Consider the following 13,017-nt stretch of genomic DNA (forward strand, 5'->3'; position numbering starts at 1 on the left):
CAGAGGGAGAAGCAGGCTCCCTGCCGAGCAAGGAGCCCGATGTGGGACTCGATCCCAGGACCCTGGGATCATGACCTGAGCCGAAGGCAGCTGCTTAACCAACTGAGCCACCCAGGCGTCCCTGGTGTGTCATTTTTGTTATTCCCCCCCAAAGATTTGCTTTTCTTAATTATGTTTGCCTAAGGGCATTTTATAAATTGATTTGCATTTTGAAGAACAAACCTACAGGGGAAGCTGATAAAATGCAAATTGTTTATCTGTGTGGGGTAATCCCATTAATCCCCTGGTGACCCTGACTTTATTATCTCTCCCCATGAGATGGAAAGGGACCAATACTATGGAATAAAAGTTAAGAATTTTGACGGCAGTTAAAGTCAACCGAATTGATTATAATTTCTGGGACGTAGAGACCAAATCTACCAATGGTTTTTTTTTGGATCCTGTTTTGTGTAGGGTCTGTGGTGGATGAGCGGGTGAGCCCTCAGAGACCCATCCCAATCTGTCCCTCTTGCTGCTCAGGGAGACTTTCTGTGTGTGGGGGGTGGGGGGCAATGATTTGTCATCTGAAAGCAGAATAAAGGAAGTACGGGCAGAGCTGTCGCACAAAAGGATGAAGTTAAACAGGAGAAATACATCCGGGTTGTCTGGCTTGGGATCTACAGGGACAACAACCTGAGTTCCGAATTCTGGGCTCAGGGCCAGGTGGTTTCAGGAACCGGTAGGAGTTGGTAGGAGTCAGATCCACGACAGAACCTGTCAGGATCTGCTCTAGGTGCTTCATTCTCTCCAACTGGGAAGTTCACTTTTCTGCCCTGCAGTTTCCCATTGGTGTAATGACCCTCTTAACTTCTTTGTTAGAAGGAGGTTGAGGACAAAAAAGATCTGCCCTCCACCTGAGCCAGATTAAGCTCTTTGGGATTATATTAATAGCAATCCTTCTGCCAGACTGAGTGTGGAGGGGACTACACATGGTGTCACTTTCTTCTTAAAAATTTATTTAAGTCATCCCCACACCCAGCGTGCGGCCCCAACTCAGGACTCCAGGATCAAGAGCCACAGCCACCACCACCACCCCCGCCCTCCGCCACTGAACCAGCCAGGCACTCTTGTCACCTTTTTCTTCTGAAACAGACTCTGAAATAGTTATGAGTGATGTTATCATCCCCAAAGTTGCAGACATTCAACAGCCCTGGGCTCTGGGTCAAAGGTAAACACCGGGAAAACACAGCTCTCAAGTCCTGATTAGGTGCTCACTGATTTCATCTGAGCCCAGGGAAGCATCTTCTGCGGGGGTGGGGGAGGTGGTCTCCCCTTACCTTACATTCATATTTCTTTTGTTTATTAAAGACTCAACGGGTTACTGATGATCAGTGTCTTCTTCACCTGATGTTAATCACACTACTTAAAAAATGAGGACGAATAGATTTCTTTAGTTAATTCACGTTACCATAAATACTATGAATGACCCTTTCCTGCCCCGGGAAGAAATTCCCCGCCTAATCGAATTCGGAGCTCTCCTAGGGCCCCTTGCGGCTCCCTCATTAACGATCTTGGACTACATCTCCCATCGTGCAATGGGAAAACGTGCCCAACCTCCGTGACCCGACGGGACCTCTAACCAATGCAGTGCCACCGCTCTCGTTCAGCGACCTATTGGCTCTGTGGAGAGGCGGGACTCTCAGTTGCTAAGTCGGTAGCCTTTCCGGAAGTGGTTGTTGGCCGCTGCAGGGCAACACCCCGGCGTCCCTGGAAGCGGGGAGCCGGGGTGGTGCTGGGGAAGCTGCGCAGAGCCGGGAGCGTTGGTCCAGTGCTTCCCGGGGCGGGGGGCAGGTGAGGACCTCCTCGAGGAAGGGGTCGGGTGGCGGGGGAAGGAGGGAAGCGGGAGAGTTGGGGCACACTCGTGTGCTCGCCAGCGGGAGGAGCACGAGTGTGGGCGGGAACTGGGGAGAGGGTTTGGGAAGGAGCGGCCGCACTAGGGTGCATCCATCCAGAATCTCTCCGAGTGTTGGAAGGGGCGCTGGGCTGGGCTGGGGTCCCGGCGGGGAACGAGCGGCGAGCCGGAGCGCGAGTGACAGCGTGTGAGCTTGCTGGGGCGCCCGTTTACTTGTCCCGTGCATGGAGAGTGAGGCCCGGCCTCCGAACCGCCCTCGAATACTTTCGTGGGGAGGTTTTCCCCGCGCCCGAATCCAGGGCTAGCCCGAGCTTCTGCCGTCTTTGGACCAGCTGGGGAAGTCGGGAAGTTTTGGAGATTTGTTTTCCCCTTCCGTTCCTTGCACTGATTAAAAAAATCTATCTCCTCCACCTGGAATCGCAGCCCTCATTTGGCTTCCACGACTCCTCGCTCCCGGGCCTCCTAACTCAGCCGTCTTTGCAGGCCTGTCCTTTCTGCTCACCACAGGCCGCGTCTGGGTCTGGGTGATTTCGCCCGCAGTTCAGTGACCGTCTGTTTAACTACCGTGAGCCCCAGCCACACCTGTTTCCTGAGCTCAGACCTGCTTACCGATCATCTCCAGCTGCGTCCCTCCCCCGCCATCCTGGCCCCCCAGGGCTGCGCCTCCTCCTGTAGTTCCTGTGTCGGTGAAGGATACTGCACCGTTCACTCAGCCGGGTCTGCACCTGGAATTCAGTCTTAGGATATACGCAGGAAACATTTGCTGGACATTTCCTATATTCTAGGGAGTAGGCTAGGTGGGGCTATTGGGCAAGGCATAGAAGTGAACAGATAATCCCACGCTAGTCTAAGTGCCCTGATTTCCCTCCTCCCCATCCCTCACTTGCTGCAGACTTCAGGTCCTGTGATTCTGCAGCCTAATACTGTAGGCATCTGGTCCTTCCTTTCAATTCTTACAGCCACTGGCTTAGTTCATAATTTCTTGCCTGTGCTTTCAGGAAAGCTTCCTAAGTGGTCGCTCTGCTTCTGTTCTTGCCCTCCTGAAATTAGTTCTTAGACAGCTGTCAGAATATCTTGCTAAACTGCAGATCTCATCATGCCTGTCTCCTTTGTGAAATCCTGTACTGGCTCCTCCTCACATACAGGATTCAGCCTAAATCCTTCCAAGCCCTTTATAGTGTGCTCTGGGCCTTCCACTGTAGATCTCTCTCCTGCCAATCCACCCATTCATTTTCCCTTGCGTGCTGGCGGAGTGGTGAAGAGCTCAGGCGTTGGGGTCAGAGAGACATGGGGGTGGCATGTCTGTTAGGCTGTGCCCTTTGCTATCTGTGAAGCCTTGGGAAGTTGTTCTTTTTTTCTTTAACCTTGCCGAGCCTCACTTTCCTTATTTGAAAAATGGGAAAAATATTTTCTACCCCTTGGAGAGAACGGGGTGAGATGATGTATATATAGTATTAGTACCGTTCTTGGAACATAGGAATTATTCAGTGAATATAAACTTTTGTTGTCAAAATGAATTCTCTGTGCCCACTGTGTTCTTTCTGCCTCTGTGCCTTTGTGCATGCTGTTTCTTCTGCCTTCTCTTCCCATATCCTGGTGAGCTCCTGCTGATTCTTGAAGAGTCCTTTCATTGGTCCTCTACTCTGATGCTTTCCCTGATCTTCCAGAATAAGGTTAGTTGTCCTTACCTTGGTTTCTCGTTGTACCTCCTGCTATTTAACATGCCTCGCACATTCTGCAACCACGTCTTTATGTGTTTGGCTTCTCAGCTAGGCTCAGCTGGAGTTCAGGACCTCATGTGATCAGGCTTGTAGCCCTAACAGTTAGCACAGTGCCAGCCCATGGTCGGTCGGTGTTCAGTAAGTGGTCATTGAATGTCAGAAAGGCCTTCACTTACATTCCCTGGTACTCTATCTGTCCTCTGGAACAAGGTAGAATAGGCCTTTCAGATATGTAATAGTAATAACAACAACTCATTTATTGAGATCTTACTATGTTTTAAGTATTTTATGTGTATTGAATAATTTATTTTTATTTAATATTTTAAAAGATTTATATTTTTTAGAGAGGGCATTCATGCAAGAGTGAGCATGAGCAGGAGGAGGGGCAGAGGGAGACAGAGAATCTCAAGCAGACTTCGTGCTGAGTGTGGAGCCAGACGTGGGGCTCGATCTCATGACCTGAGTAGAAATCAAGAGTCAGAGGCCTAACTGATTGAGCCACCCAGGCGTTACCCCTCTCCCCCCGCCCCCGCCCATGTATTGAATAATTCTATTCTCACCGCCCTTTGGGATAGACCTTGTTATCTCCATTTTACAGATGAGAAAATTGAGGCAGCTTGCTCTGCTGGTAAATGGCAGAGCTGGGGTTCAGAGCCAAGAATGTTCCCAGACCTGCCCTCAGTTACCACTACATAATCACTTTTCACATCTCCCGCCTTCTCCCCAATGCCTTCTTCAGTAAGCCTGCTTTTCTCGGCTGCACTTTCTCTGTAATTGTTCCAGCAGAGTGGAAGAAATCCATACCCAGGGAACTCTGATTATGCATATGTGTGTGTAAGTATGCTCTGTTAGCTTGCGGGTGTTTTTACTCCTCATCACGTCTCTAGTGCCAGCAAGAAGTAAACTTAGTAGATGTTCAATAAATATTTCTCGAATGAATAAATGATGTCTAGTAGTGATTAAAGGCTTAGGATTTCTCTTTCCACCACCTTCCTCATTCCTACAGTTCTTGTTCTTTTGGTCCTGCCCTTACCCACATCCTTTCTTAAGCCGGGCAAAGCAAAGAAAGGAGGGAGAATATAGCCCACCAACATCTTGATTTTTTTCTGATGGAAAAATTTGTTTGATTTTGGAGTGATCCGTGAATTTAGATTTTCTGGGTTCTTCCTGACCTTTTCCATATAGCTAATCAGGCATTCTGCGGCAACAAGATTTTATCTGCCGCCTGCTTTCCCGAAATGGGATGTGTCTAGGGATATGTGACATCTCTCACACATGAGATTTCTCTGTTACTCTGAGGTGGTTGATAAAGTGCCTTGTAAGAGATCACTGCCCTGGGGCTCCTGGGTGGCTCAGTGGGTTAAGCCGCTGCCTTCGGCTTGGGTCATGATCTCAGGGTCCTGAGATCCCCCAGGATCCCTGCGTCGGACTTTCTGCTCAGCGGGGAGACTGCTTCCCTCTTTCTCTCTCTGCCTGCCTCTCTGCTTACTTGTGATCTCTCTCTGTGTCAAATAAATAAATAAAATCTTAAAAAAAAAAAAAAAAGATCACTGCCCTGTTGGATCGAATGATGGCTAGCCTGATGTCCCCGGGGATCCTTTCCCTCTTCTTCCTAACTCAAAGATTCCCGTGGCTCCTTTAGCTACATCTGGTTCCTGGTACCTTTCTGCTCTGCTTTTCCAGAGTCAGTGACCCTACTTACCTTTGCTGTGTGTGGAGGGAACATTACTTTGGCAGGGTGTTATGGGATCTTCGGGTAGGAAGCAGATCCCCACTTGGGTTGATGCACCACAGAGGAGAACGCTTCTTCCATTAATCTGTCGTCCTGAGGCATGAAGTTACTGCTTGGAGATGTCACGGTGGAAGTGAGAGGGGGCAGAGCCTGACTTTCTTGGCTCCAGTGTGCTGAAAGAGGGAGCCATCACTCGTGAGTCCTGAGGCAAGATACGTTCCTTGGCTGGTTGTCAACTCTCAGGGTATGGAGGGGACCACAGCAACAGTCCCTCCTCTGTCCTGTGCTGTTCGTCATGGGTCCCTCTCTGGGGGACCTGGGACAGATTCTGAGCTACCAGAAAAGGCCATGAGCACTCCTGACCTTCTTTTGGATGACAGGGTCTTTCTGCTCACTTCCCCTGCTAGAAGACGGCTGTGTTGTGCTTGCTGCTCCGGGTGGAGCAGTGACAGCTTCTGAAGAGGCTGCTCTAGGCTCGTGTCGGTCACACCAGGGTGGTGACAGCCCTCCCAGCAGCGCCTTACGCGGCAGCCCCTGTCCAGGGTGACTTGTCTCTGCATCCTGGGGAGCTTCGGTGTGGGAGCTGCCTGAGGGGAGAGTTGTGACCCGGGGTTCTCAGTAGTTACAGGAGGAGGGATTGGAAGGGAGGAGCAATTCTAGAACGGGGACAGCTCGTCAGTTGAACAGTTTGACACTGGTCCATCCTTGGAGCTGCAAACCGTGGTTTCAAGTCAGACTCCTTTCCCCCAACTGTCTTCCTTCCTGGTCCTATGAAGCCTGCCATCACAGCCTCTGCCCCTTCTGCCTTCTCTCTGCTTCTGCCCTCGTTTAAGGCCTCCTCAGTGGTTTTCCACCAGTCTCATTCCTCCGGTCCTGCCGTGCCACTCCTGCCAACGTTCTCAACCTAGAAAAAGGCCACTCTGTGCCACTTTCTTTCACCAAAGCCCTCAGCAGCTCCCTTTGCCACAGGGGAGAGGCGAGGCTCTTCCGCATGGTCTACACGGCTCTCCTCCGTGACCGCTTTCCGCCCCAGCGCCTGCCATGCCCGCTGGGGTCCAGCACTCCAGAACAGCTTGTCTGCACCCGATGTCCCCTGGCCTAGAACACCTCTCTCCACTCACGCCACTCTTGACCGCCCTTCGTCCCCAACCCCTTGACAAAGCCTGTGATCCTCCCTTCAGCGGGAATGTTCCTTCTCTCCTAGTATTTCCAGAGCTGTATGGTTTTACTCCCCTTCCGCCTTCTAGCATTAAAGTTGGGTTTGCTACTGCCACTAGATCGTCAGCTCCCTGAGGACATGGTTGAAGGCAAATAGGGTTGTGTGCTGAGACTGGGACTGCCCTGGGATACGTTGGTATATGGGGGTGAGGGGTGCTGCTAGTTCCCCTGGTGTTTCACGAGGGTTTTCTAGCTGGGGGGCCTATACTGTGAATTATTTCTCCTGTGTTGGGGGCAGGCGGCCTATGAAGTCAAACTCTCGAGAAGGCTGGGTTTCCAGATCCTTTGTGACTCACCATGTGTTCAGCAAGCCTTTGGGAGGTGTGTCTCAGGGAACCTTCCCAGGTGCAAAGCCTAGAAGGCCTGGGTTTTGAGCTGTTTGTCCCACCCTTCACTGTCCCTGGAGTTGGAAGATTCCCGGCTAAGCTGGTGTGCATGGTCTGGTCTGACCCAGCTCCTTTTTCCCCTTTTAAGCCGGGTCACTGATTTTCTCTTTGGGCGCGGGTGTTTGGGACCGCAGGTGTTCGAGCCCAGACCAATCATGGCGGGAAGACCCATCCGCATAGGAGACCAGCTGGTTCTAGAAGAAGATTATGATGAGACCTACATCCCCAGTGAGCAAGGTAAGAGGCCGGGTGTGCAGTTCGAGGGCAGGGATGATCTCGGATTGAGCTCTGTCCTTCCAATACGAAGTGTGCTGTGTGTGTAGGGCCGCTCCGTGTATTCGGTTAGATCAGGGAAAACTATAGTCCATGGACCTGACCTGGCCTGTTGTCTTCTTGTAAATAAAGTTTTATTAGAAAATAGCCATGCTTTTGCTTATGTATTGTCTGTGGCTGCTTTTCATGGCACAGGGCAGTGCTGAGGGGTGTGGCAGGAGCCCTGTCATGCACAAAGCCTAGTCTAGCTCTTCACACAAAAGGTTTGCTGACTAGGTTGGATCAGTGATTAATTTAATTTATTTTTGTTTATTTATTAGAGAGAGAGAGAGAGAATGAGCAAGGGAGAGAGGGAGAAGCAGACTCCCCACTGAACAAGGAGCCCGATGTGGGGCTCAATCCCAGGACCCTGGGATCATGACCTGAGCCTGAGGCAGACGCTTGACTGACTGAGCCATCCAGGTGCCCCGAACAATGATTAATTTTAAAATGAAAATAATAGGGGCGCCTGGCTGACACAGTCCGTAGAGCATGTGACCCAATCTCAGGGTTGTGAATTTGAGCCCTATGTTGGGTGTAGAGGTTACTTAAAAATAAAATTTTCAAATGAATGAATGAATGAATGAATGAATATTTAAAAAAAAAAAGGAGTCCATCTTAAGAATAAAAAATATGGTAGGGGATACAGTGTGTCCTAAAGCCAGGAGGTAACCCAATTTCTTAAGATGAAAACTAAAGCCTTTTTTTTTTTTTAAAAGATTTTATTTATTTGACAGACAGAAATCAAAGCAGGCAGAAGCAGGCAGAGAGTGGAGGAAGCAGGCTCCCTGCCAAGCAGAGAGCCCGATGTGGCGCTCAATCCCAGGACACTGGGATCATGACCTGAGCCGAAGGCAGAGGCCTTAACCCACTGAGCCACCCAGGTGCCCCCTAAAGCCCTTTAAAAAAAAAAAAAAAGATTTTATGCATTTATTTGACAGAGATGGACACAGTGAGAGAGGGAACACAAGCAGGGGGAGTGGGAGAGGGAGAAGCAGGCTTCCCACCGAGCAGGGAGCCCCATGCAGGGCTCGATCCCAGGACTCTGGGATCATGACCTGAGTGGAAGGCAGATGCTTAACGACCGAGCCACCCAGGCACCCCTTGTTTTTAAACAGCAGAAATAACAGAATTTACTGAGTGCTCCTCTGTACTGGTTTCTGTGCTAAGAACTTTACATGTATGTCCTTTACTCTTTTTAAAAAAAAAAAAATTTTTTTTTTTAACTTATTTAAGTGATCTCTGTACCCTGCATGGGGCTTGAACTCACAGCCCAGAGATCAGGAGTTGCATGCTCTTCCAGTGGAGTCAGCCAGGTGTCCCACATGTACTTCTTTTCAACCCTTGCAACAGCTCCATGAGTTAGATACTGTTACCATTCCCATTTTACAGATGAGGAAATGGGGCACAGGAAGGTAAACTAACTTCCCTCAAGGCACAGGTCTGCTGAGCGGTGCAGCTGGGACTCGCAGCCAGGTGTCCTCACGAAAGCCACCGCCTTCCTGTTTGTGCTCCCACTTGCACCAGAGTGTTCTTACAGTATAAAGCAGATCATAGCAGGGCTCTGCTTTTAGTCATAATCTATTCTATTTAGCAGAGCACCCTTAGTGGGGTGTGCGGGACTCTGCATGACCCAGCCTGCCACCTGGCTGGGGTCACCCAATGCCGTTCTCTCTTTCCTTCTCTGCCAGTCACATGACCTTTCTGACAGTCCCCAGAGGGGCCAAACCACCACTTGCCACAGGCCTTTTGCACCTGAGTGCTCTTTCCTCAGTGCTCTGCAAGGCCAGCTCCTTGTCTCCTCTAGGTTTCATTTGTGTTCCATTCTGAGAGGTTTCTTGACCCTTTGCACAGGAGTGCCCCCTCCACCTTGACGTTCTCTCTCTCGTACCTCATTTACTTCCTTCATTGCCTTTATCAGAAGCTGCAGTTCTTTGTGCAGTTGTCGGTTCACTTCTTTACTGGTGGTTTCTTCTCCATAAGGACAGGGACTGATTCTCTTATTCACAGCACACAGGAAGCACTCAAAAACTATTTGTGAGCTCTGTGAATAAGTTGGTTCCTGGCTAGCCAAATTGCAGCTGGTCCTTTGAAAAAGTGCTTTTTCTTCCCTGGTACCCAGGTGTGTCATCCTTCCCATTCCCCCTGAGATGACCCAAACTGGTGATGCTTTTCTGGCCTGAGCTCTTAGCAGCTGAAGCATCGATGTGTTTATTTCATTATTCCTGGGGGCTCTGGTGACATTCCAGTGGTTATCATCTGTCTTTTTCCCTGTTGGTATGAGCTAGCTCTTAGTATGTATATGTATATATATATATCTCCCCAGTTCCCCCAGGTCTCTGGTGAAAGAGCTTTCTAAATGCTTCCCACAAGAGTATAACGCAAGTCTCAGAGTCTATAATATATAGCAAAATTGGAAAAGAAACAACTGCCGTCATGGGTGAGAGGGTTGAGTGGAGAACAAGGCTGCTCAAGTATCGTCCCCCTTTCTCAGCTCAAACGTCCCAGGACCCTGAGCAGAAGTCACTGCTCTGTCTCTGCTCGCGGGCACACGGTGCAGATCTCCATTCAGACACCTGCCCGGTGGTTTAGACTCCGTTCGTGGGTCGGTAAGGTTCTCCGGGGGCTTAGTCTTCTCTAGTTGCGTTCATGCTAGTTGATTGAGTGACGAGCACTTTTGCAGCAAGCTTTTGGAAATCTTGGGAGAGCTTGTGTCTCGGTAAGGCTGCCCTCATTCAGGATGGCTCTGGCTGTGGCTGGTGCGCTTCTTCCCCAGGTCCCTGCCACACTGATGGTCTTGGTCTTACCGTTTTTGCTTTTGTCATCCTTGGCTTCAGATGACATTCCTGAGTATGGCAGTAGCATGCCTTGGTTCAGGTGTACCATTTATCATTTAAGAACATGAAATTAGGGGCGCCTGGGTGGCTCAGTGGGTTAAAGCCTCTGCCTTTGGCTCAGGTCATGATCCCAGGGTCCTGGGATCGAGCCCCACATTGGGCTCTCTGCTCAGCAGGGAGCCTGCTTCCTGCTCTCTCTCTGCCTGCCTCTCTGCCTACTTGTGATCTCTCTCTGTTAAATAAGTAAATAAAATCTTAAAAAAAAAGATGAAATTATGTAAGTTTATTGTTTATAGTTAGAGACATAACACTTGCTCACTTAGGAAAATTTAGAGAGTAAAGGTGAAGTAGAAAAAAAGTTGTCTAGGAAGAAACTCTGCTTTTCCTTTACTCTCACAGTCAAAATGCTAGCACTAGATGTCTGGGGATTTCCTAACACCAGCTGTATGTCCTACAATTCAGTTCAGCCCTGACACTGTGTCCCCGGAGAGAGCATCTGATCCCACAGGCTAAGGGCTCAGTCCCACAAGACTGCCCTTACTTCAGACTTGCTGTAGCAAGTCCCAGGCTGTGCCTGGTACTTCTGACCAACAGGCGAGACACCAGAGTCCCATGTCCCCCTCTTTGGGTTTGATAGTTTGCTAGAACAGGCCACAGAACTCAGGGAAACACTTAAAACATATATTTTCCAGTTTATTATATAATAAAGGATCTCATAAAGGATACAGATGAATAGCCAGATACGGAGATCCATAGCTTGAGGTCCAAGAGGGTCCCAGTGCAGGAGTTTCTGTCTCTGTAGACCTGGGACGCAGGTTCCCCCAGCACATGATAGTACTCACCAACCACCGCAGCTCTCTGAGCCCCGTAGTTTAGGGATCTTTATGGAATCTTCTTCACCAAGTCATGATTGATCATTAACTTCTTTTTGAGCCCCTCTCCGGGAAATGGGGGTGAGGCTAAAAGTTCCAAGCTTCTTCTTCTTTTTTTTTTTTTTTTTAAGATGTTATTTATTTGTTTTAGAGAGAGAGGGCGTGTGTGCACGGGAGCCTGGGAGAGGCGCGTAGGGAGAAGTCAGTTCCCTGCTTATCAGGGCTGACATGGGGCTCGAGCCCAGGACCCTGTGGATCATGACCTGAGTCCAAGGCAGATGCTTAACCAACTGAGCCTCCCAGGTAGCCCCCCCTTTTTTCCCAGATTTTTTATTTATTTATTTATTTATTTATTTATTAAAGATTTTATTTATTTATTAGACAGACAGAGATCAGGAGTAGGCAGAGAGGCAGGCAGAGAGAGAGAGAGGAGGAAGCAGGCTTCCCGCTGAGCAGAGAGCCCGATGCGGGACTCGATCCCAGGACCCTGAGATCATGACCTGAGCCGAAGGCAACGGCTTAACCCACTGAGCCACCCAGGCGCCCCAGATTTTTTATTTAAGTAATCTCTACACTAGCATGGGGCTCAAACTCACCACCCTGAGATCAAGAGTTGCATGGTTTACCAGCTGAGCCAGCCAGGTGCCCCAAGGCCCAAGCTTCTAAACATGGCTTGGTCTCTCTAGTGACCGTCCCCCATCCAGGAGCCTGCCCAGAATCACCTCATTGGTAGAAAAGATTCTTTGGAAGTTCCCAGGTCTTTCGGAGCTCCGGTCAGGAACTTGGGTCCAAAGTCAAATAGTAACAGGAACTGGGAGCCAATAGGTATATTTGTTATTATTTCTTATTATTGCACAAGGTATACTGTTGCACACCTTTGATTTTTTTTCTCCTTTCCACATCCCCAACTTTTTTCCTTTCTCATTCTCTTGCCTCTTCTTGCAGAAATTCTCGAGTTCGCCAGAGAGATTGGTATCGACCCCGTCAAAGAGCCGGAACTGATGTGGCTGGCGAGGGAGGGCATTGTGGCCCCGCTGCCTGTGGAGTGGAAGCCCTGGTAAGTCGGCATGCATGCGGCCCGCTGGCTTGGCCTCTCCCAGGCAGAGGGAGCTGGCCCTGGAGGTGAGCTTGCATTTGCCACCTTTTGAAGCCTGTCCTGCACAGAACTGGGAATGGCAGTGGGCTGTCCCCCTGCTGTGCCACCTGATGCCTTGGGTCTGAGCTTACGCCGACCTGCTTGGTCCAGGGTCGCAGGAGCGGCTGCCTTGGGTCGGGTCTTGCAAGGGCAGCGTCTGTTTCCCACACGCTGGGGAGGTATCATTGCTATTCTTTGCAGACTGCCATGGAGAGTGACAATACTGAGACCCGGTCAGCATGTCCACGGTGGATCTGGTGCTAACGAGGGCTGTGGTGGGGTCCCACAGCCTGGAGGGGATTCTGTCTCCCTTGGCAACCTGTCTCTGACTTTGAGTAGTGGATTCGTTCCTATTTTTAGTTTGGCTCTGAGCTCTCTGAATGGTGGCGAGTGGACCCACTCAGCTTGCGTCAGGGAACCAGGTTGATGGTGAGGAGGCTAACAGGGTCTTGGCAGCTGTTTCCAGGCTGTCGTCGCCTGAGAACTGCATCCTGCCCCACTCTTGGGGGACAGTGACACCTGTTCTCTCTTCTGGCCTCCTGCTCTGTTCTTCCTGTCACTGGTGCAGTGCGCACCGCCTTGCCTCTGCAAGTGTGTGCTAAGTTTACTTCCTTCTGGAGTGTGCCACTTGCCTATGCTTTTTCCCAGCTAGTGCCCCAGGTGTCTTCTGGGGTCCTCCGTTCTGCCGGTCTGGCACGGTTTCGTGGGCACGGTGTAATTATTCTGCTCTTACCCATCCCATTCAGTGTGTTGGCCAAGCTTCAAAATGACTGCATCTGTGGCCTTACCCATCCCTGCTGAAGAATCATACGTAATCCTTTTAGCTTCTCCTTAGGTGGCAGGCTCCGCGTTCTCTTGATCTTTTTAGCTGCATCTTTTTGGATCTCCTCCAGTTTCATCTTTCTCATAAGAA

General features: G+C 50.0%; 1 protein-coding gene across 12 annotated transcripts in view; it reads left to right on the forward strand.

Moving 5' to 3' along the window:
* The first annotated feature begins 1,686 nt into the window (after positions 1-1,686).
* Positions 1,687-13,017, forward strand: part of CEP164 (centrosomal protein 164) — a 61,335-nt gene continuing 50,004 nt past the window's right edge. For 9 of the 12 annotated variants that reach the window (XM_032356971.1, XM_032356972.1, XM_032356973.1 and 6 more), the window contains exons 1-3: positions 1,687-1,830; positions 7,083-7,185; positions 11,915-12,026. In XM_032356971.1, the coding sequence (XP_032212862.1) occupies positions 7,104-7,185; positions 11,915-12,026 (194 nt within the window). In that variant the 5' untranslated portion in view covers positions 1,687-1,830; positions 7,083-7,103. The remainder of the gene's footprint in view (positions 1,831-7,082; positions 7,186-11,914; positions 12,027-13,017) is intronic. The other 3 variants (XM_032356969.1, XM_032356981.1, XM_032356983.1) reach the window with 3 other exon arrangements.

This window comes from Mustela erminea, chromosome 9 (genome assembly GCF_009829155.1).
Source record: "Mustela erminea isolate mMusErm1 chromosome 9, mMusErm1.Pri, whole genome shotgun sequence".
Taxonomy (NCBI): domain Eukaryota; kingdom Metazoa; phylum Chordata; class Mammalia; order Carnivora; family Mustelidae; genus Mustela; species Mustela erminea.